This window comes from Blastocystis hominis (genome assembly GCF_000151665.1).
Source record: "Blastocystis hominis, Singapore isolate B (sub-type 7) whole genome shotgun sequence assembly, scaffold_14".
Taxonomy (NCBI): Eukaryota; class Bigyra; order Opalinata; family Blastocystidae; genus Blastocystis; species Blastocystis hominis.
In genome coordinates this window covers 68,224-89,054 of record NW_013171821.1, presented here as the reverse complement: position 1 = coordinate 89,054, position 20,831 = coordinate 68,224, and the positions used below count along the sequence as shown (strand labels likewise).

Here is a 20,831-nt window from a genome sequence, read left to right as displayed (position 1 = left end):
TAATGATTTTTTGGGAATCATCGTATTTTCCTACTATCTTGTTCCTTAACCATAGAACAACTTCACCAACGATAACATTATTGTTGCCGCTGGAGATGGGGATCTTGAAAAGGTAAAGAGCTATTTGGATAGTGGAGTGAGTCCGAATATGCAGGATCAAAATGGTTACTCTCCAATGTGAGTCTTTGCGGTTTGCGGTTATTTTAAGGCATGCGGCTGCTTCGTATGGAAACCTGGAGGTGTTGAAGCTGTTGGTATCCCGTGGTGGAAGTAGGTTCGGGAAGGTGAAAGTAAGCGAGTAGATGTCCTTCTTCAGGATAGTGATGGTGATACACCTCTGCATGTATTCGATTGGCGATGTATTTCTTATTGTTAGGTGTGCGAAGATCGGGAGTGTGGAGAGTTTTTGATAGAGAACGGTGCTAAATTCGATATGCCTAACAACGAGGGAAAGACTGTATGATTTGTTGGTTGAAATGAGTGCTAGCCTATTTGGTATGCTGTGGAGGAGGATTTCCAGTTTATGGTGGATTATTACTTGGGTAGAAGTGGAGAATTGGTGTGACTTGTAGAGAAGGGAATTCTCACTCCGGATCTGGTGGAGCGTATTAGAGCTGATGTTGAAAATGCTTCCGATTTGTGTGTTTGTGATAGATCGAAGTGTATATTTGTGAATGAATAGGATAGGGACAGGGACAGGGATGGTTGGTATATATGTATATGTATATATAGGTATTCTACTTCAAGGTATGATGATGATGATGATGATACTCATCGATTTCATTCCACTGGATGTAAAAAACCCATGCATTACTTCCCAGTAGTATAAAACAAACAACTCCACCCTGCTTACAGATCATCCTCCTCCTCATAATCCTCATCATCGGCAGCACTGGCGGCCTGGAGCTCCTCCTCCTGGGCGCGCTTCTCCTGCTCCTTGAACTCCTCATACATCTTCTTCTCTCCCTCCACCTTCTTGAAGAACGTCTCCTTCGCGAACTCCTCAGCCTCCTTCACGTCATCGCACACGATAATATCATCAAAAATCGATCCCGAGCGCACCTGCCACAGCTCGAATCCCACATACTCGCAGTCCTTGCACACATTGTACAGCTTGTCGTCCGCCACGTAATCGGGGTTCTCGATCATTCGCGGAGCCCACTCTCCCTTGTAATCGGGGTTGTCGATCATCTTCGGCTGCCACTCTCCCTTGTACTCGGGGTTCGGGATCATCGGAGGCTCCCAGTCGCCGTCGTCCTCATCGTCCCAGTCCTCGGGCTTCTCCGCATCGGGGTCCGGAATCTCAGCTGGGATGTCGTCCCAGTCCTCAGGCTTCTTGTCGGTGGGGTCGGGGATCTGAGCCTCGTCCACCCAGTCAGCGGGCTTCTTGTCGGTGGGGTCCGCGATCATCTTGGGGGGAAGGAACTTCCAGCCGTCCTCCAGGTTGCCGTGCGCCTCCTCCACACCATCAATGCGGTACTCGAAGGTGTTGTCGGGGTGGATAATGAGAGTGTACATGTGAGAGAGGTTGTCAATCACAGCACGGAACTTCTCAGTGCTCTCCAGGTTCTGTCCCTTGTAATTGAGAATGATATGCGTCTTCTGGTTCGCTGGGAGTCAGACAAGGCAGAGGTTCACTTACAGGATCCGCAAATATCAGGTCCGAACATGATGCTGTACTTGGAATCTCCACCGAAGGACTCCTGGTCCGTCTCGGAAGGAAGCAGCTTAATGTAGGCACCGCCGCAGTCGATGTCCTGCTCATACTTGGTGGTGAACTGGAGAACCAGGTCCTTTCCCTCGTTGTTGAAGACCTTGTTCATCTTGGCAGAGTAGCCATAGAAACGAGCATCCTGACTAGTCTGGATACCCTTGTCCTCCGCGTCTCCGTACCACTTTCCAGCGGTCCAACCCCATTTACCCATTTCGTCAGCCTTCTTCCACTCAGTAGGCTGCACCCAACGATCTTCATAACCTGCCCGTCACAAAAACCACAAAATGACTACCCTCGTCGAACTTCTCCTGGAAGTAAATTTCGGCAGAAGCAAGGGCTAACACAATAGCCAACACACTAAGAAACTTCATAGTGAATAAAATCCTCCTTCTCACAAGAAATCAGTGAAATAAGAATTATGGGAGTGTCATGTTCTAGAAGATGAATGAAACTCCTTTTCAACAGTTGATTGGAAATTGATGATAATAATAACACGTGTGCAGACGTGTTTCAAACCTCGCGCGGAGTAGGGAGCCACGATATCGAGGTGGTGAAAAATGATGTCTCACTGTATTTCCGAACCCATCTTCTTGTTGACCACACGCTGCTCTTTTCACCTGCATTGCTAGACTCGAAATAGATTCCTTTGAGGAGTTTCATTGATTTAAAATTCAAAGATATATTGTTATGCCACGGAAGATATTTGTCTCGCCTTTACAGCTGACTGAAGACCAATACCGAGAGTCATATAAATTTGATTTGAACACAATTCGCAGAGGGAGTAAAGTGGTTCAAGTAAATGTGTCTATGGGATCTAATCGTTAGGCTGTACTGTCTTCATATTGTTCGATCTGATTTGAATAGGATTACAATCCCGAACATTTGAAATTTGTGAGAACCTTGGGCCATGGTGCCTCTGGATCGGTTTCGTTATATTATGATAGTCATCTCAATAAGAACGTAGCTGTGAAAGTACGATCCGGTTATTTCCTATATTTTCAGAGCATTTCGGTTGTCTCGAAATCAAGTCGTGACCAAATCTTTCAAGAATATAGTTGTTTGAAGGTTTCCCACAATTCTGAATAGTAGTTGCGTTATCGCTCATCTTTTTGTTTAGTGTTGTTCGCTGTGAGGGCCTCTACATTCGAAACAGTTCCATCAACATCGTGTTGGAATACATGGACGAAGGTTCTCTCAAGAGCGTACTTCCCCCTCCTTCCCATCCTATTTAGCACTACTCTCCCCAGAACCCAATTCCAGACCGTGTTCTGCGCTGTATTGCTTGGCAACTTGTTACCTCCCTCATTGAACTGAAGCGCGCAGAAATCATCCACCGCGTTCCAATTCCCCTATTGTTTCACATAGGACATCAAGCCCGAGAATATTCTGCTTCACAGCAGCGGCTTAGTCAAACTCTCAGACTTCGGCATTAGCAAAGTGGACTTGAGTCCGTTCAGAAGATCGATTAAACGATAGACGAATGCAAGACATACGTGGGAACACTGAAATACATGAGTCCCGAACGCCTTCTATCCGAGGAATATACGTAGGGATGGAATGAGGCTGGCATCTAGATGTCGATGCGATTACTGGTCCATGGCAATGGTTATTCTGGAAGCTGCACTGGGGTATTACCCGCTGCAAGTAGGATCCACGTCGATTGATGTGAGTGATGAATGGTGGAGTGAGGCGTAGTTGGAAACGACGATCACGCACTCCAGGTTTGATGAAGTGTTTAGTATCTGCTGATTGCTGGAATAGTAATAGGTAGAATTGCTTAATCAAGATCTGGTGTATTTCTTGCAGGATTGGTTGCAGGAGGAGAGAATGAGATCATTGCCAAACATTAAAATAAGAGATAGGTGGCTTTATGTCGATGGGCAACCTCTGACAAAAGAAAAGAGTATGAGTATTATTTCGGAGTGGCTTAAATCTCTTCATAAATCTAGTGATAGTGTTTAGTTCTTTTATGCAGTGGTTTGTTTGTTTGCTAGTGAGTTTTTTTGGAGGAGTGTAGGAACTTTCGTTTGTTGTTAGTACTGAATAGAATGTCGCTTCCAATAAAATCAAAGTCCTTTTCCATGCTGCAAGAGAAAAGGAGGAAATTGCAGCTAGACATGGCGAAACAGCGCAGAGATCAGCTTATTTCGTAGTTGTACACCATAACCGTAACATATAGAAAGAAAAGGGAACAGCTGTTGTGGGAAAGTCTCTCCGCAGGACAAAAGGGATCCTTTCCGCAAATTCAACAGAAAGACAAGCGAAAAGAGGAAGCTGTCCGTGATCAGAATCGCAGACGCCAGTTTTGTCAAACACTCTGTATCCCGGAATGGATGGTCGAGGTTCCAAACGATCTAGCAAGAAACTGGATCGTGATGCCTCGTCCTGAAGGTCATCGCTACTTGGTGTCTTGCAAACGAGGCAAAGCGTCGATTCGAAGTCTGAGTGGCTACACAAAAAACATAAAAACAAATCTTCCTGGAGGACAGTACGCAAGCTTGCCGTAAAGTGACAGAATAGAATGAACTTTTCTGGGAATTGCATTCTGGATGTGATCATTGCCGATACGTGTGTCTATGCAATGGACATCCTCGTGTTTAACTCCACCGAATACTCCGAGTCTGAGGCTGAATCTCGTTTGTTTACGCTTCACAGTCGAGTATTTGACCATTGTTCGCATTTCATTCAGTTATCCGAAGAATCATATTATCTCATTCTCGACAAAAAACAACTTCCCATCATCGTACTCATCCTCCTTTCTTTTGTGTCACTCCAGATCGTTCCCTATTTCGAGTGTTCCGTCGAGAATCTCTCCTCTCTGCATGCAAACACTCTCCATGTTCCGCTCAACGGACTTCTTTTCTTAGAGTTTTTGATTCTTTTTGTGCCTCGCTTACTTCCAGCCGCTTTGGAAAGATGGAAGAAGGCTGCACGCCGCTCCAACTCCTCTGGAAAGACGCCCAAACCGCGACATACGTGATCAACACAGACGCGCAGGGCGCAATCCTCGCGAATCAAAGCGTCACAGTAAGCAAACTGCATTGAATGAAAGGGGCAGCTCCTCTACAAGGATCGTTCTCTTCGCTCGTTGGAAGGGTTTGTCGTCGTCGAGGGCGAGTTGCCTTCGTTTGACGACGACTCGCTTCTTCGCTGCACTGTGGGAGGCGTTCGCGCGGATTCGGAGCGTCAGCAGTGGCAGTTAGTGGACGTGAACGTTGTGGGGTATGCTTCCTACTCGAAAACATTGCCGGATTCGTAGGAATGGAGAGAAGAAAACACTCCATAGAATGTCGAAAATCGTGTTTCAGCAGATGGCTCGCGAGTGTCCGCTCTCGTTCGATCAGCTGCTTGCCAAGCTGTCAATTGTTTGTAACAAACACGTTCATCAATCAATCCTGTTTTGTATGCGGATGATCCCGATAGACCTTCCAAACACAAAGGAGATAAGTGACTGCGAAAAGGGCGTAACAAGCAGGAAGAATGAGCGGATTTCCCAAGGTCAGATGGTTCCAGTAACACTGCTTCTGTGCGACGAGGGGGAGAGAGGCGCAGGATGAAAGGTTCGAGTTTGTCATCAGTAAATAAAAGATGGTCATGATACAGAACCACCGGGAGAAGGTTATCAGCAAACGATACTGATCGACATAAGCTTCTCCGTCCCGAATGAGAAAATCAGGGAAAATCGTTTTCTACTTATGAAGCTGTACGATAGAACAATACAAAGACATTGGGCTGCGATTCTAAAGTATACACCACAGTGTACATGGAAATCGCCATCAGAATCTATGCTTTATTCCCCAAGTAAACTCAAACAATATAAAAGAAATACGTTTTTTCTCCAGACTCTACAAATCAACAACAACTACGACTTCTACCATATAAAAATGGCCAATCATATGCCAGCCATATCGTAATGCCAGCGCTAATAATTAAAGGAAAAAGGCTCAATTTGTAGAACATGGAGATGGAATACCAAAAGAAGCTTTCGCTCTGTATATTAAATTGACTTTCACCACAATACAGTTTGCTCGCTACTCATCTTACTTTCTTTGATTTGGAATGCAGAATGGTGTAATAAAACATCCGTCCTCTGTCTCTTCAATACTCAAGTCAAAGGTTAGAATTGGCAGGGACAGTATAGAAGTGGAAATCCAGAATTCGCGGCGATTTCAAGTCTCAATATTCACAAATAGAAATGAAACCTGCAAACGAGGGTAAATCAAGTTTTTCCCTCAAGTACATTCTAAAGAATTTGCCATACAAATTAATTTGGCTATTTCTTTTATGTTTGGCCGCTGCTTCCTATTATGTGGTTCTCCTGCTAAAAGAAGTGATCGATTGTATACAGTTTGATATGTAGGAGCCCGAGCAATATACGGTATCAGCTAAGTTTGAAGTCAAAGATGATGAGAATCTCATTGTGGGAGATGTCGTCGCGATTGGTGATGACGGGATGATAACCAAGAAGACTGGAACTACGGTATACAAAAATGAGCACAAGTTCAAAAACAAGGTGATGCTCAATCTCCATGCAGTGGCTTTGGATGACATTACCTTTGTTTCCGTTTACCAAGGAGGCATGGTTTTGGTTCGTCTGGATTCTAAGGACAAAGTGGCGGTAGAGTTCCAAGTAAGGCCTTCTCTCTAATTTATGATGCAGGTTGATTTGCCCACGATCGATCTCGGAAAGCCGCGACTCATTGACACGGCCATCTCAATTCGAGGTCATTACACGTTTTACGTGATTGGTTCCTCTCGAATCTTGTCTGTCAAGGTGAAATTCGAACATGATACTTTTATGGTTGAATGGGGTGGGATTTGGAATATTCGTTTTGACAGGCAGGTGACGATGTGACGTACTATGAATCGCCTCTCCAACTCCACCCCGAAGCCTCCATCTTCCCAAATGGCCACATCGCGATCCTTTTTACGGACAACGACGCTCTTCTGCGCGTCGTCACGCTCCAAGCGACCGAAGAAACGAACTCACTGCAGCTCCTCTCGTCCATCGTGGTGAGCGAGTCCATGACGCACTACGACATCGCCGCCATCACGGAGAACTGCGTAGCGATCGCTTACTCCTATCTCGACGCCACCAACGTGACCTCCACGATCCAGACCGCGCTGGTTTATGACCATGGCGACCGATTGGAGCTGGTGGAGAGCGCGGCCATCGACGAAGTCTCCCCGCTCTCGTTCATCCACTTGGAATCCTGGACGGCGTTCGACGCCTCCGACCTGCAGATGATCTTGGTGTACTCGCCCGAGAGCAGCCAGGAGGATCTCGTGGTGCAGAACGTCGCGCTCAGCGCGCAGCGAAACCAGATCGTGCTGGGCGCGCGGCTGAACAGCAAGAACGGGCAGCTGCGCGTGGACTCGACGGGGATGCACTCGCTGGACATCACCATGCTTCAAAACCGCAAGTTCATGGTCTTTTATTGCGAGCTGAGTGAATTGTAGATTTATTACTCGAGTATTCTCAACAACGGATACACTGCCCTCCAGATCTATCGGCTCACGCCCGCGTTGGAGCTGCTGGCGGACGGGCCGCAGTATATTCTGTCGAAAGATCTGTCGGGAACCGTATGGATTGGGATTGGCGGATGAATGGAAGGAGAAACAGTATTACTATGTGTCGGCTGCAGAGTGGGGGCATCGGGCCTTCCTGCTGGAGTGTCTGTATGACTACAATGTAGGGATTGGAGTGCTATGCGAGGTAGACCGTTTCAACGACGCTTAGCTTCATTGACATGTACAATCGTCCATTTGGAATCGTTACGAATCTTTGGAATAAAAAGGCCACTGTAGTGACGCAGGGATTCATTGAAACGCGTTTTGGAAGAGGATCGGTTGTGCCTGGGAAGTATTACTATGGAAACTCTCGAGGGCAGTATATTGAAGGAGAGTGGGCTGGACAGCAAGGAATGGAGAGTTATTTTGTGTACACGGAGAATGGAGAGGTTAAAATGATTACTGATGTTCGGAACCGACTTGGATTAGCTATTGACACCTACAGTCTATTGGTTATACCAAAGGCATTGAAGTAGTCATATTTACAGATGGGAATGTGTTTGTTTGAGTCAGTTGGTAGAATGTGTGTACAGTCATTGACACCTACCATAGTAATCAAGAGCTACCTTCCCTTGATTGTATCTACACAATGACAAACTTGGATAAAAAGCGGGATTTTACAGGAATCGCCTTAAGCATACACGAAACAGAGCATAATGCGAATTATTGAGAGGGTGTAAAAATAGGACCGATTTTTGCCATTCTTCAATTTCTAAGAAAAGCAAATGCCCAGCAAAGTATTTGTTGCTAATCTTCCCAAAGACGTCCGAGAGTCAGAATTGAAGGACGAATTTAGTAGAGTATTCGATTTCTAGTTTCATTTCCCAATTAGTATGGAACTGTAATAGACGTGACTCTCAAGCTCACAGGACACACTCCCTATGGATTTGTCGAGTTTGAAGAGGAATCTGCAGCAGAGGAAGCTGTGAAAGGTAAGAATGGCTCTGTGTTGGGTGGATTATCGTTGCGTGTTGAAGTTGCTAATGGAAGAGGACCAAAGGGAGATAGAGGTTCAAAATACGGTCCTCCCGTACACACCAACTATCGAGTAGAGGTGACTCACCTTCCCTACCACTGCAGTTGGCAGGTATTTTTCCCCAAAAAGGCTGAGGATTAGGATCTTAAAGATCATATGAGAAAGGAAGGAGATGTTGGTTATTGCTCAGTGGATGGTGGTGTTGGCATTGTGGAGTATACAAACTATGACGATATGATGCGTGCAATCAAATACTTGGACGATTCCAAGTGTTTGAGTCGTGGAGAGAGTAGCTACATTCACGTCCGCCGTTACCGTGGTCGTAGTCGTAGTCGTAGTCGTAGTCGTAGCCGTTCTCGAAGCAATCCGCGCTACTCACGAAACACTCGTTCCAGATCTCGTTCTCGAGATGTGCGTCGCTCTGACCGAAGAGACTCGCGGGATCGTTCTCCTCCTAGAAGAGATTCGAGAGATCGTTCTCCTCCTAGAAGAGATTCACGGGATCGTTCTCCTCCTAGAAGAGATTCGAGAGATCGTGCAAGCCCTGAGAGAAGAGACTCCCGGGATCGTGCAAGCCCTGAGAGAAGAGACTCGAGAGATCGTTCTCCTGAGAGAAGAGACTCGAGAGATCGTTCTCCTGAGAGACAAGATTCGAGAAATCATTCCCCTGAGAGACAGGACTCGAGAGACCGCTCTCCTGAGAGAAGAGATTCCAGAGACCGCTCTCCTGAGAGAAGAGATTCCAGAGACAACTCCCCTGAAAGAAGAGACTCCAGAGACAACTCCCCTGAGAGACAAGACTCGAGGGATCACTCCCCTGAAAGAAAAGATTCAAAATCGCGTTCTGCTTCCAAAAACTCTCGTTCCCCTTCTCGGTCCCCGGAGAGAGAATCGCCTGAACGAAGAGAAAGTCCTCGTGATAGCCGCTCTCCGTCACCAAATAAGACTAGTGCTTAAGGTTCTTCCTAGTATATCGAAGTGTTTATTCTAGCAAAGAAGAGTAGTGCCACATGCTTATAACAAACAAAACCATTTGTAGAGTGTTCATTACTCACGCCATAGATTTAGTGATACTACATATCAGAAATACGACAAGTGACGTACATGCATAAATCCAATCTTGGGAGCCTGCTCACGGAAGCAGCGTCTGCAGAGCATAAGGCCATACTTACGAATAAGTCCACGACGGTTGCCACAAGCACGGCTACGAGATATAATCCAAACACGCCTAAAAACCTACCAAGTACGAGAACCGGGACCGAATTCACGAGGATGAGTATAATCAAGACTAGGCATGGTTTCCTATAGCAGGTTAGAACATACATACAAAAAGGCACCAAACAAGAGCCTACAAATTAACAACACTCTAAATTATTGTCTTCTTGGTTTGTGGAAGGGCGTTTCATTCGTGATGGTGTGTTCAGTGGTTGAGCTGTCTTGATAATCATGAATTCAAACAGAAAGAACTTTAAATATGATTTGCAATTATCTACTAAGCACTCTCTTTTTGCTAAGCTACGCTCTAGCTACATGTAGAGATAAATTTAATTTTATAAGATTTAGTCGATACCAATGAGGACGTGTCTCATATTGGTTTGAATCAGTACAAAAATGGAACCATCATAAGCAATGGTGTGAGCCATTTTGTCATGGAAGATCCTGCTGTGACGAGTGGATTAGGTATTGTATATTCTTTTACGTTGGTATCGTAAGTGGTTTGGTGAACTATGTCAAATAGTGAAATTACTACATATGGACGCCGACTTGGAAGAGTCGTCTATCACTGCGGTGATTTGACTTTTGAATCGTATTTGTAATCCAGATCTATGACTGTAGGTTCCTCGATAATAATATTCCGGTGCAGCGCTTTTCGAAAGATCACTCCTGTAAGGAACCCGTTATGTACATCGATATAACAAACGATATTGAACACAATGCTACTTATCATATTATTGTTGCTTCCAATGATTACCCCATGTACAATCTTATTGACAATTCCGTTGTTTCCGGTGTTATTCCCGGGTATTCGAAAGACGAGCTGGTCACCTATGGCGCCTTCGTATGTCCCGTTTCTTCTCCCAACTCTAGATTTCGGGGAGCTCTCATTCGGGAGGCTCTGTCGACGCTATCAACATCACAATCTACAGTGACGCCTTCTCTGCGACTACCATTCGCGCCTACGTATCTCAATACGCTTCTGCGCAGGAAATCCGTCCCTTATAGTATCCATTCCTTCATAACCATCGACTCTCTAGTTTCACGCGTGACGGAAACCGGCTCTTCGCGTCGATGAGTCGAAGCCACTATCTATTCTGCATGGCCTGCACTCGCTATGTGGGCTCCGCATCCCTTCTTCGATCTAGATCCACATTCGACCCGAGATAGCGGGAGGCGAAATGGCGCACTTCTCTCTTGACTTCCACGTGGATCGAGGCATCAAAGAGCTGCAGATGAACGAGGAGTACCAAAGCTCGGTCATGCCGGACGTCCACGAGAATCAAATGGTGATCGACTTCCGGACCTTCGAATTCGATTACGACTGGAACATCATCGTGAGAAAGCTCGACCAGGAATCCATCCCGCTCTATCTCGAGTTCTCTCACACCGTTCTCGCTTCTCCTATCGGTTCCCTTGTAGTCGTTCGATGACGGCGAGTGGGACGTCGAGAAGGTGGTCGTTCTCAACTCGCTCGAAGAAACCACCGTCACCATCACGCAGCTGGATCCCATCTACGCCGTGGGCGGTGTGTTTTATCTCCGTCTGCGAAGCAACGTCACCGTCACGGAGGAGTGCCAGTTCTCCATCGTGTATCACGTGCTTCCCGGTTTGTCCCGCGGGGAGGATCGATCGTAGGGAACGTCCCTTACCTCTACGGCGACGAAGTGCTGGCGCACAGCTCGAAGAACACGGGCGTGAGCATCGCGTATTACAAGATCTCCATTCCTTCCGAGGAGTTCCAGGACTTCAAGTGCGTTTCCATGGGGAGTTTCACTGCAGATCGGTGACGATTTCGCTGTCGAACATCGCGTACACGTGGAATGTGAATCCTGCGTACTGCATCGGGTTCGATGTCTATTTGGGCATGGCCAAAACCCGCCTCATCATCAACCCGCAAGACAACTCCACCTATTCGCACCACGCCTGGCTCTCCGCCCGCAATGAATTCTCCGTTACGATCACAGAAAACGAGCCGGGCTGGTGCAACAACTGCATTTTCGGAGTGGCGATTCGCACCACCAACATGACTTCCTGGCGCATCAACGCCCACTTGAATTATGGTTGGTTTTTTTCCTTCCCTTCTAACGCATAGTCGCGATCCCTCTGCAGCCCGACGTTCCGCGCCAAGGCTCGATTATCCCGTTTACTGGAGGTATTCACTCCTCGTTCTACCTCCACCAGACCGACTACCGACCCATCTCCATCCGCGCTACGCGCCTCCAGTCCGCCGATAAGCACATCCAGCTGTTCGTGTCGATCACGGAGCCGGCGACGATCAAGAACCACTCCTGGATGGACACCACCGTGGGCGACGATCTCGCGCAGGTCACGCTGTCCAGCGACCATCCCTTCTTCTGCACCGACTGCTACTACTACATCGGCGTCTACTCGCTCGAGGAGGAAGAGGAGGAGCACCCCGTCGACGTGGAGGTCGCCGTGGAGTGTCCCGACGGCGTCTGTCTCAGCTGCGAGGCGGGCTACGACCCCGCGACCAACTGCCAGGACTGTCTGCCGGGCTATTTCGGCGCGACGTGCGAGCCCTGCAAGGGATGTGCGCACGGAAAGTGCGATAGCGGGAAGCAGGGAAGCGGGAAGTGCGTGTGCGAGGAGGGCTGGGGCCCGGAGGATGTGTGCAATGAATGCAAGGCAGGGTTCTGGGGACTGCAGTGCGAGGCGTGCCCGTCGTGCAATGGACACGGCCAGTGCAGCGATGGAATCGACGGAACGGGGCAGTGCGTGTGCGAGGGAAACTGGGATCCGCGCGTGAACTGCGAGGACTGCATCGCGGGGTTCTGGGGCGCGGCGTGCATGGGAGAATGCCCGCGGAACGAGGAAGGATTGATCTGCTCGGGACATGGGAAGTGCAACGACAAGGACTTCGGAAATGGGCGATGCACCTGCGAGAAAGGAATGGTGGGAATCAAGTGCGATACGAGGAAGGAGGACGACAAGTGCTCGCCGTCCTGCTCCGAACTGCACGGAGCCTGCGATGAAGAGAAGGGTGTGTGCGTGTGCTATGATGGATACAAGGGAAAGACGTGCGAGAGCTCGCAGAACATGGTCATCATCATCGTGGGTATATCGGTGGTGGTGCTGATTCTGGTCGCCGTTGTTTTCTATATCATCTACACTACGAAGAGCCTGAGTGGGAAGAATAAGAAGCGCCATGCGAAGGACGCTCTGCTGGAGAGCGTAGAATGGAGTGTTTGTTACAAAGAGAAGAAGTATCCACAGCTAAACTTAGAACAGCTTGTTCATCACGGCCTTGCTCTGCTCGTAGCACACGAAGCAGGCAGCATTTCCCAAGAAGGCACGAATGATGCAGGGAGTAAAGCCAGGGAAGAAGGCCTTTACACCTCCATTCTTGTAAATCGACTTCGCACAATCGATGAAACCCTTATATTTACGTTCAGACTTCACAATGCTTTCCACCTGGAGACTCGACTACGTCTTACTCTCGCCTTCCATACCTACCTTCACGATATCCAGAGGATAAATACAACCCCAGTAGGCGACTCCAGCCACACCTCCAGCCATGAACTGAGTGAACGAGCCTTGGTACTGCATGTCGCTGAGGGGTTGACCCTTCTTCAGAAGAGCGCGGCGATAAATTTCATAGAATCCAAAGTAAAGAGACACGCCAATGGTATCACGAATCAGAGTCGTGCAGAAACCTTGGTAGCAACCGAGAATGCCATTGGTCTTGATGATTTGCTTGATAGCACCGCTCACAGTGGTGAACTGAGCCTTGTACTCCGGATTGTCCTTGGCACGAACAATCTGCACCTGGAGCTGAGACTTGAACAGATCCATGGGAGTCTCCACGAAGGTCACAGCCATACCGGTAACAGCTCCGGCGAAGAAGGTCTGAGGAAGAGAAAGGATCTCTCCGTGACCAATAGCTTCCTTCATCTGTCCATAAACGATGAACTGCACAGCGTTGAATAACATGTTACCTAGACTATCAAACGGGGACACCGCCACTACCCCAAAGTGGAGAAATGAATCCCTTGTACAGTCCAGACACTCCTTCCCACTTGATGGTCTTCTTGATGCAATCAGACATACCAGTGTACAGAGGATTGGCAGGATTCTGTGTTTGCAGACGTGGAAATTAAGGAATCTACTTAAAATATCTATTCTCGTGTTCATAGGATATGGACCTTGACGGTATCGAAGGGATGACCCACTGCAACGATACCAATACCTCCGAAGCATCCAGCAATCAAATCCTTAGCAAGAATCTTGGCGGGAGAATCTCTCTGGCTCATTTAAAGTGATAGTGTGCGGTGATATGAACAAATTGTGGTTTGAGATAAAAGGGGAAATGGGGAAACCGAAGTCACCGAGTGGTTCTACCTTAGACCTCGATTCCTTCCTTTCACTCGTACAGTGGCTCGTTTGAATTGGCCGTTTGAAACCGCCATACTTGCTTACAAAGAATAGACCTTTCGAAATCCTTTTGCACTCGTTTTTGGTAGAGAATAAAAGATGTGTGAAATCGCTTCGAAATTGAAAGTTTACACAACTTCATCCACTTTTCACTATTTGTTACCAATGGACTATGAGTACAACAAAGAGTGATCTTCCTGCTCCCCCTTCGCTCACCTCACCGGTATCTGTGTAGATTTTGTTCAATTAGGTAGACAAGAGAATCACCTCTTGCTAATTATACGGTGGATATGTCTTCCTGGAATGGCTCCGTTAGTACCAAAGTTCTTGATAATTACAACTACAACTTCCATTCTGTGCAAAACGAGATTTCGGATGTTGCATTGTGGGTCGATTCCATTCGATAATTAGTTAGTGAGCAAAACTCACTAGAAGATGACTTCCTCTCTCTTCTAACAACCTACTATGATATGACGCCAGATCGCATTATCAGTGTATGAATCTGACTGTACTGCTCACGAATAGGTGTTTAATCAATTCGACACGAACAAGGATGGAAATGTAAGTTTTGATGAATGTAACCGTATCCTCAATTTGTTCGGAATCTCCATGAAAGACCAGATTTTTGATATATTAGTCCGCCAAGTTGATAAAGATCATTCCGGCGGTTTAACCCTGAATGAATTCGCAGTCGTATGAGCCTTTTCACTCGTTAACGCTGAGATGCTTCAACGCCTCAAGATGCTATCTTTGTTTCAAAACTCCGTCATTGAGCGTCTTTTAGGGTACTTGGTGCTTGTTGCTTGTTTTCTTATAGAGACAATTCGCTTGGCGAAATGAGCCATCTCAGCTACAACCTGACGCGTGTCGAAGTCGAGCGTCCCATCCTGGTATGTTTCCCCATTTCCCCTCGATCGCAGGGTATCGAAACGTTCTTCATGAATCCAGACCCCGTCTGGTCGTCTGTGAATTGGATCCACCTCTCGCACGTGGAGCCTCTGTCCGTGCAGCGCTTGGGGGTCCGCTACCGTCTCCATCCGCTGGTGGTAGAGGACTTGGTGTACCGCGAGAACCGCGAGAAGATGGACAAGTACAACACGCACATGCTGATCACCGTGCCGTTTATTCAATATCGAAAGGAGGAGGAGCTGGCGCGGCGTCCGAGCTCGGGCTCGCTGTCCAGCGAGGACGATTGGGTGTCGCTTCGCCCCGATTTGCCGTTTGGGCTGTTTGTTTGATCGATTTTAAGAATGCCACACAGTAATCCGCTGCGATCCGGCCTGCAAAAAGGGCTGGTGCAGCGCTCGATGTCGTTTGCGGACTACACGTCGACCAATTTTGCGTCGCGAAGCCGAGACACTCATCTGCGCCATCTCGTGATTCGTCCATTTAACCTTGTTTTTGTGTTCACCAATCCGTGGAGCGGGTCGAGCCACGCCGTGATCAGTCTCACTCAGGAGAACGATGAGGGGCTGTGGGACTACATCTACCGTTTATTGAACAATAAAAACAATCGTGGAAAGCAGGAGGGCGGGTGCTATCTGGTGTACGCTCTCTTGGATTATGTGGTGAGCGTTGTGAGGGGAGTAAGATAGAGTGTAGGTCGACAGCTATGTGGACGTGCTGAAATCCTTCGCAGAGGACATCAAAGCAGTCGAGGAAAACATCGATAACGCGGACTCGATTTATCAATCCGTGCTTCTCTCGCGCGAACTTGACGCATTTCAAAACAGAGTTTGCTTCTAGTCAACGCGCGATGGGGTTTAGATTCGCCCGCTTCTCTCGATTTTCGATCAGTTAAGAGAGGATTCTTCGTTCTCGCACCGCGTTTCTCTCTACTTGAACGACATCAAAGATCATGTTCAGCAGCTACTAAATGATATTCAATACTGCTCCAATCGAAGCAGCAATGTGTACAATGTCGTGCAGAGCATCCAGTCGAAGAAGCAGGAACGCATTCTGTTTATTCTCACAGTGATTACTGCGATTTTCACTCCTATCACGTTTCTTGCGGGAGTGTATGGAATGAACTTTGATAACATGCCGGTAAGGATGGAGCGGGAAGTGAATAATGATACGTAGTCTCTACATTGGAGATTCGGCTATCTCTATTTCTGGATCTATGTAATTCTCATCGTGTCGGGACTAAGTATCTTCCTTCGGTTTTTAATGAGAAACCTTTGATTTCTTTGTGTAACACAGAAAACAATAAAGAAAAATCCGAGCTGCCGGAATCGAACCAGCGACCCTTAGATTGCTGCGAAGCAGCCACTACAGTCTAACGCTCTACCAACTGAGCTAAGCTCGGGATGTTTTCAATTTCAAAATATGCATATATATAGATAGAGACTGTCAATTCCTTTTCCCTTATTATTATCTCTTTATGATTAATTAATACATTGTATCTCGCAATAGAATTGAAATAGGTAGGGTACATTCATATTTCTATTGGTTATGATTACAAATTATCACTTCACATTCGTTATAGTAATCACACAATAATGATAGTAATAATAATAGATCAATCCAAAAGAGAAAAAATCCGAGCTGCCGGAATCGAACCAGCGACCCTTAGATTGCTGCGAAGCAGCCACTACAGTCTAACGCTCTACCAACTGAGCTAAGCTCGGAACATTTCCATTTTCAAAATATGCATATATATAGATAGAGACTATCAATTCGATGTTTTCCATCTCTATGCCATTCTCTATCTATCAATTCATCGTATCTAACATAATAATCGAAATAGTTGTAATAAATAGATAATGTTAATAATTTCTATTAACAAATGATTTACTCAGAATCATAATAATAATAATAATAACAATAATAATAGATCAATCCAAAAGAAAAAGAAAAAATATCCGAGCTGCCGGAATCGAACCAGCGACCCTTAGATTGCTGCGAAGCAGCCACTACAGTCTAACGCTCTACCAACTGAGCTAAGCTCGGACTGATTACTTCTTTTTCTTAGCCTATTTCATCATTATAACCAGTGCAGTGTTGTTTGGTTTTATATTGTGCAGCGATGAGTGGAAACAGTTCGTTTCGTTTTATCACTCTAATCAGTAGACCCGAACCCTTTTGTCAGGAGACAAGTCCAGCCAGCCAACACTGAAGCGTACTACCAGCAACCACAAAGTCAACAACCCCCTTTCGTGAATACACCGTTTCAGCAGGGAAATACTGAGTTTCCGGGTTTCAGTTCAAGCACCTTACCGACAATTAATACAGGGTAGCTAATTGCATTTGTATTTTATGTAGAAATGCCGTGTTTGATATGGCGTTTAACCAGACAACCAATCTCATGAAATCCAAGTGGGATAATTATACTCCCGAAGCGACCGGTTTGTGGAACAATTTTAAGAAGTACTTCCAAGTCAGCAATCAGTACGTCGTTGCAAAATTGAGAGTATTTTGGTTTCGTCGTTCATTCACAAATAGCTTATTTTATTCCCCTTTATGTCTCAATCCTGGAAACGCCTTATAACCGTTGGCGAGGATGGTCAGAAGTACTACCTCCCGCCTCGTCAGGATGTTTATGCCTTTGACTTGTACATTCCGTTGATGGCGATCTTTACATTCATCGTAACTGTCGGTTTTACAGCCGGAACCAAAGGAATCTTCTCCCCTCAAATCATTTCTACTTCCCTCTCCGCCTGTTCCGTCTCGATCATTCTCGAGGTAGTTTTCTTCGCTCGATTCCATGCAGCTCCTCCTCTTGAAGCTGATTCTCTTCCTCATAAGTTGCCCGGCGCCCATTCTGGACCTTCTTTCTCTGATTAGCTATAAGTTCGTCGGGTACTCGCTCTCGTTCCCTTGCATTTTTAGTCTGTGTATCAACTCCGTGATCTACTGCTTGTCGCACAACCGCACCTTCTACACTGTGTCTCTTCTCTACACGGGAGTGTGCATGATGTTCTTTACTGTGAGGCCGGGAGAAGCGACTGATGGATAGATGCACTCGTTGAAGGCCATCGTGTATGAGGAGAAGGAACAAGAGCGGAAGAAGCGACGATTGCGAAATTACTTTGTGTTATTGTGGGAATGGAGGGGAGAAGTGAGGTGTAGAAGTAGCGTGATGCAGGTCGTGTTGATGTGGTTGCTCGGGCGCTATATGGGATAAATGTACTCTGTGTGAATGTGTTTGTTGACTCAAACGAATCAAAGAATGGAGGTTGCTCGGAGCAACGAGCAGTCAACGCTTCTTCGAATGCCCCAAAGATCCTTGCTTTTTCTTTGTTGGCTCATCCAACAAACACAAAGTCACACAGCAGCGATCCTCGACTTTGACATTGATTTCATTGTTTGGTGTCTCAAACATTTCAAGGTGACTTGGCGTGTGATGATCGTACCTGTACTTTCAGTCCCTTCTTCTCATAAATCGCTTCAGAAGAAGCCAGAATACCGTTATCCAGAGCGAGATATTGCTCGCCAAGCTTCTTGCACTCAGGAATCGAATGCTTGTCATCATTCCACTCCTCATTGGCAGCCATCTCCGAGCAGAAAGCCTATACGTCATACATAATCGAAAATAATAATAATACAGAAAGAGCATCACGGCCAGACACGCTGCGGTAGTTCTTGTTCAAGAACACCATCTTCATGTTGGCAACTGCGTACATCTTACCACCGCTTTCGAAGCTAGGATGAAACGCTGACTCCATATTTACCTTTGTCGGAACCAAACGTTCTTTCCGTTCACAGCAACAACCGATGTTCGCAACGTGAACTTTTTAAAAAGGGGGAGGGAGCGAATATATTGAATATGCGACGTACTGACGACACAGTAGGCATTGTTGAACCACTTCATACCAAAAAGGCGAACCGCAAGGGCATAGCGACCGTAATCACAGTACAGATTGTAGGAACCATTGTTCATGTGTCCGTATAAGTCAATATCACAAAACCAAGTTCTAAATGTCATTGTGTCCTCTACTACTAAAAAGCAACTATATTTCCTACCATCATTCATATGTTTCAGTCTTGGCATAAATATACTTCTCACTATTGTCAGAAACACAGTAATTGCATAACCCCCAGGTAAAGATCTACACTAAAACAAATGAAAAATAGGAAACCGATAGAAGATTGCGTAGATTATAAACACGACAATTAGAAGTACGGTATTCATTTGATGGTACAAGAAATAAATACGATGACGATATAGGGAGTTTCATCTATCGACTTTGACAATTCCGCTGCGATTCTTATTCTTATATTCTCTTTTGAATGGAGTCATTATAGACAACCAGTCTGTACCATCATATCGTTTTTGTAATGATTATGTGGTCAATATGTGTCCGACTACAGTATATGGAAGAAAACACCTTTAGAAATTTGGATGTAACTACTGCATTTTTCTCTTCACTGAACCATACCATTCTCTTCTGCTATGGACGAAAGTGTTATTGTCGATTTAATCTCCCTGTTGAAGTAAATAGTTTAGCTTTTTTCGCTTAGTGCTAGAGATCCTCAAGCTCAGGTCCGACAGCAAGCTGCTGAGATTGTATGCAGTCTTACATCTACGGAGGACGGTTGCAACATGATTTACCAGAAACAAGGTCATCTGGCGTTAACCAAATTACTCGGGGATAATATTGTTTGGTTTCTTAAGTGGTTGTGATTGTAGGCTATTAGTAAATCGGCGATTACCGCCCTTGTTAATATGTGTGGTAATGCTGCTGTTCTTACTGATATGGCAAATGACGAACTTGTTGATAAGCTTATGGAGAATCTTATGGTATCTATTATTCCTTGTTTCGACCTCAGGAAGACAATTATCCGCTCATTAACCTTAATTTGATGTTATTAGCGAATGTTAGCACTGTACCTTCTAGTCCCTCTCATCTATTTTCTAGAACGACATTGGTGCGGGAGCCATTCTCCAACTTCGACAAAAGCAGGGTAAGTTAAAGGTACCACCTCCACATCCTTCGCCTCATCCTCAGGGCCTCCACCTCTGCCGTCTCGTTTTGTGGTTCCTCCGAACGTCGGTCGAGAGCACCGAAGCGGACCCCTACCAATACATCGCAACAATTCTCAACAACATCACTCGCGTACACAGCCTTTTCTCTCTCCGACGCATAGCTCTACGAGGGCCGTGACCTCATAATGAACAAGAACCGCAACTTAATCGACAAGCTGATTCCCTTCATCAACTCCGCGAATCCGATCCGCCGCAAAGGCATCATCAACATGATCCGAAACGTCATGCTGGACGAATATTACTGGGACCAGCTCGTCGATAACTGGAACACCGACGGACGTCTGAAAGGCATCGTGTATCGCGTGTGCGCCAACCTCAACGGAGACCATCGCGTGGAGAAGAAAGAGCTGGACCCGATCGTGTATTCGACGGTGAAGGAGCGCGAGAAGGACGTGGAAATCATTCGCATTTCGATGGATTTGCTGCTGATTATCACGAAATACCAGAACGGACGCGAGCTCTTGCGCGAGGCCAATGTCTATCCTGTTGTGAGGGATATGCATATGGGTAGGGGATTAGGGGGAGGCTGAGGAATAGCAATGGAGCAGTTGCTGCCGCAGGAAGTGGTGGATGTGATTGGAGATGTCGTCACGCATTTGATGGCGGAGGAAGAACACCCGCGAAAGAAGGATGGACCGATTGTGGAGGAAATTACGGAGCCTGGAAAGGAGATGAGTCCTGAGAAGGAAGAGAGTGATGATGGTTTGGATGATTTGCCTGATTTAGAATGCAATGTTTGTTTTGCCACATTTTATGCTGGATACGTGAGCCACAATGATCATTGCAAGAACGCCCAGCCCAGCCATCGTTCTCGTTCTTCTCTTTCCACCCAAGTTTCCACCTATCGAATTCTTACAGTTTTCTATTCTGAAATATACTAGTGGCGTGCGCACTTGCCCTGCAGTGAACGAGAAAGAAGCCTTTTTTTCCGGTGACAGTTCCGCGGTTATGAACTATCAAATGCCCTGGAA

The 20,831-nt window shown here is 46.4% G+C and overlaps 13 protein-coding genes; 9 read left to right on the top strand and 4 right to left on the bottom strand.

The window, feature by feature from the left end:
• Positions 1 to 161: 161 nt before the first annotated feature.
• Positions 162 to 682, top strand: GSBLH_T00001795001 (uncharacterized protein; the record flags this gene model as incomplete). Its single annotated transcript, XM_013040261.1, has 5 exons — positions 162 to 270; positions 300 to 343; positions 377 to 457; positions 488 to 542; positions 573 to 682. The coding sequence occupies 5 exons, from the start codon at positions 162 to 164 to the stop codon at positions 680 to 682; spliced, it is 399 nt and encodes a 132-aa protein (XP_012895715.1).
• A 159-nt stretch (positions 683 to 841) lies between these two features.
• Positions 842 to 2,107, bottom strand: GSBLH_T00001794001 (uncharacterized protein). XM_013040260.1 has 3 exons: positions 2,007 to 2,107; positions 1,643 to 1,975; positions 842 to 1,610 (listed from the first exon to the last, which is right to left on the bottom strand). The coding sequence occupies exons 1-3, from the start codon at positions 2,083 to 2,085 to the stop codon at positions 850 to 852; spliced, it is 1,173 nt and encodes a 390-aa protein (XP_012895714.1). The 5' UTR covers positions 2,086 to 2,107; the 3' UTR covers positions 842 to 849.
• Positions 2,108 to 2,847: 740 nt separating this feature from the next.
• GSBLH_T00001793001 (uncharacterized protein) lies at positions 2,848 to 3,689 on the top strand. XM_013040259.1 has 7 exons: positions 2,848 to 2,916; positions 2,947 to 3,051; positions 3,080 to 3,161; positions 3,191 to 3,260; positions 3,289 to 3,379; positions 3,410 to 3,452; positions 3,486 to 3,689. Exons 1-7 carry the CDS (start codon positions 2,893 to 2,895, stop codon positions 3,674 to 3,676), a joined length of 606 nt encoding a protein of 201 aa, XP_012895713.1. The 5' UTR covers positions 2,848 to 2,892; the 3' UTR covers positions 3,677 to 3,689.
• Positions 3,690 to 3,762: 73 nt separating this feature from the next.
• Positions 3,763 to 4,973, top strand: GSBLH_T00001792001 (uncharacterized protein; the record flags this gene model as incomplete). The annotated part of the gene is made up of 7 exons (XM_013040258.1): positions 3,763 to 3,863; positions 3,894 to 4,202; positions 4,235 to 4,373; positions 4,404 to 4,457; positions 4,491 to 4,582; positions 4,618 to 4,741; positions 4,773 to 4,973. The coding sequence occupies 7 exons, from the start codon at positions 3,763 to 3,765 to the stop codon at positions 4,971 to 4,973; spliced, it is 1,020 nt and encodes a 339-aa protein (XP_012895712.1).
• Positions 4,974 to 8,010: 3,037 nt separating this feature from the next.
• GSBLH_T00001791001 (uncharacterized protein) lies at positions 8,011 to 9,218 on the top strand (the record flags this gene model as incomplete). The annotated part of the gene is made up of 3 exons (XM_013040257.1): positions 8,011 to 8,085; positions 8,118 to 8,372; positions 8,403 to 9,218. 3 exons carry the CDS (start codon positions 8,011 to 8,013, stop codon positions 9,216 to 9,218), a joined length of 1,146 nt encoding a protein of 381 aa, XP_012895711.1.
• Positions 9,219 to 9,291: 73 nt separating this feature from the next.
• GSBLH_T00001790001 (uncharacterized protein) lies at positions 9,292 to 9,621 on the bottom strand. XM_013040256.1 has 3 exons: positions 9,502 to 9,621; positions 9,366 to 9,465; positions 9,292 to 9,334 (listed from the first exon to the last, which is right to left on the bottom strand). The coding sequence occupies exons 1-3, from the start codon at positions 9,584 to 9,586 to the stop codon at positions 9,313 to 9,315; spliced, it is 207 nt and encodes a 68-aa protein (XP_012895710.1). The 5' UTR covers positions 9,587 to 9,621; the 3' UTR covers positions 9,292 to 9,312.
• Positions 9,622 to 10,924: 1,303 nt separating this feature from the next.
• GSBLH_T00001789001 (uncharacterized protein) lies at positions 10,925 to 12,678 on the top strand. XM_013040255.1 has 3 exons: positions 10,925 to 11,229; positions 11,259 to 11,539; positions 11,572 to 12,678. The coding sequence occupies exon 3, from the start codon at positions 12,119 to 12,121 to the stop codon at positions 12,470 to 12,472; it is 354 nt and encodes a 117-aa protein (XP_012895709.1). The 5' UTR covers positions 10,925 to 11,229; positions 11,259 to 11,539; positions 11,572 to 12,118; the 3' UTR covers positions 12,473 to 12,678.
• A 23-nt stretch (positions 12,679 to 12,701) lies between these two features.
• Positions 12,702 to 13,771, bottom strand: GSBLH_T00001788001 (uncharacterized protein). XM_013040254.1 has 3 exons: positions 13,467 to 13,771; positions 12,954 to 13,435; positions 12,702 to 12,923 (listed from the first exon to the last, which is right to left on the bottom strand). The coding sequence occupies exons 1-3, from the start codon at positions 13,543 to 13,545 to the stop codon at positions 12,720 to 12,722; spliced, it is 765 nt and encodes a 254-aa protein (XP_012895708.1). The 5' UTR covers positions 13,546 to 13,771; the 3' UTR covers positions 12,702 to 12,719.
• Positions 13,772 to 14,341: 570 nt separating this feature from the next.
• On the top strand, positions 14,342 to 14,570 carry GSBLH_T00006332001 (uncharacterized protein; the record flags this gene model as incomplete). Its single annotated transcript, XM_013040253.1, has 2 exons — positions 14,342 to 14,365; positions 14,397 to 14,570. 2 exons carry the CDS (start codon positions 14,342 to 14,344, stop codon positions 14,568 to 14,570), a joined length of 198 nt encoding a protein of 65 aa, XP_012895707.1.
• Positions 14,571 to 15,121: 551 nt separating this feature from the next.
• On the top strand, positions 15,122 to 16,153 carry GSBLH_T00006331001 (Mg2+ transporter protein; the record flags this gene model as incomplete). The annotated part of the gene is given in 5 exon segments (XM_013040252.1): positions 15,122 to 15,457; positions 15,474 to 15,605; positions 15,639 to 15,917; positions 15,954 to 16,020; positions 16,074 to 16,153. The coding sequence occupies 5 exon segments, from the start codon at positions 15,122 to 15,124 to the stop codon at positions 16,151 to 16,153; spliced, it is 894 nt and encodes a 297-aa protein (XP_012895706.1).
• Positions 16,154 to 16,899: 746 nt separating this feature from the next.
• Positions 16,900 to 17,997, top strand: GSBLH_T00006330001 (uncharacterized protein; the record flags this gene model as incomplete). The annotated part of the gene is made up of 7 exons (XM_013040251.1): positions 16,900 to 16,912; positions 16,944 to 17,106; positions 17,136 to 17,283; positions 17,316 to 17,555; positions 17,584 to 17,672; positions 17,703 to 17,778; positions 17,830 to 17,997. The coding sequence occupies 7 exons, from the start codon at positions 16,900 to 16,902 to the stop codon at positions 17,995 to 17,997; spliced, it is 897 nt and encodes a 298-aa protein (XP_012895705.1).
• A 199-nt stretch (positions 17,998 to 18,196) lies between these two features.
• Positions 18,197 to 18,846, bottom strand: GSBLH_T00007040001 (uncharacterized protein; the record flags this gene model as incomplete). The annotated part of the gene is given in 5 exon segments (XM_013040250.1): positions 18,197 to 18,226; positions 18,233 to 18,382; positions 18,419 to 18,515; positions 18,545 to 18,806; positions 18,837 to 18,846. Coding segments are annotated over 5 exon segments (549 nt in total).
• Positions 18,847 to 19,251: 405 nt separating this feature from the next.
• GSBLH_T00001787001 (uncharacterized protein) lies at positions 19,252 to 20,741 on the top strand (the record flags this gene model as incomplete). XM_013040249.1 has 8 exons in its annotated part: positions 19,252 to 19,307; positions 19,341 to 19,473; positions 19,504 to 19,614; positions 19,644 to 19,700; positions 19,733 to 19,789; positions 19,823 to 19,930; positions 19,962 to 20,367; positions 20,398 to 20,741. The coding sequence occupies exons 1-8, from the start codon at positions 19,267 to 19,269 to the stop codon at positions 20,739 to 20,741; spliced, it is 1,257 nt and encodes a 418-aa protein (XP_012895703.1). The 5' UTR covers positions 19,252 to 19,266.
• Positions 20,742 to 20,831: the final 90 nt, after the last annotated feature.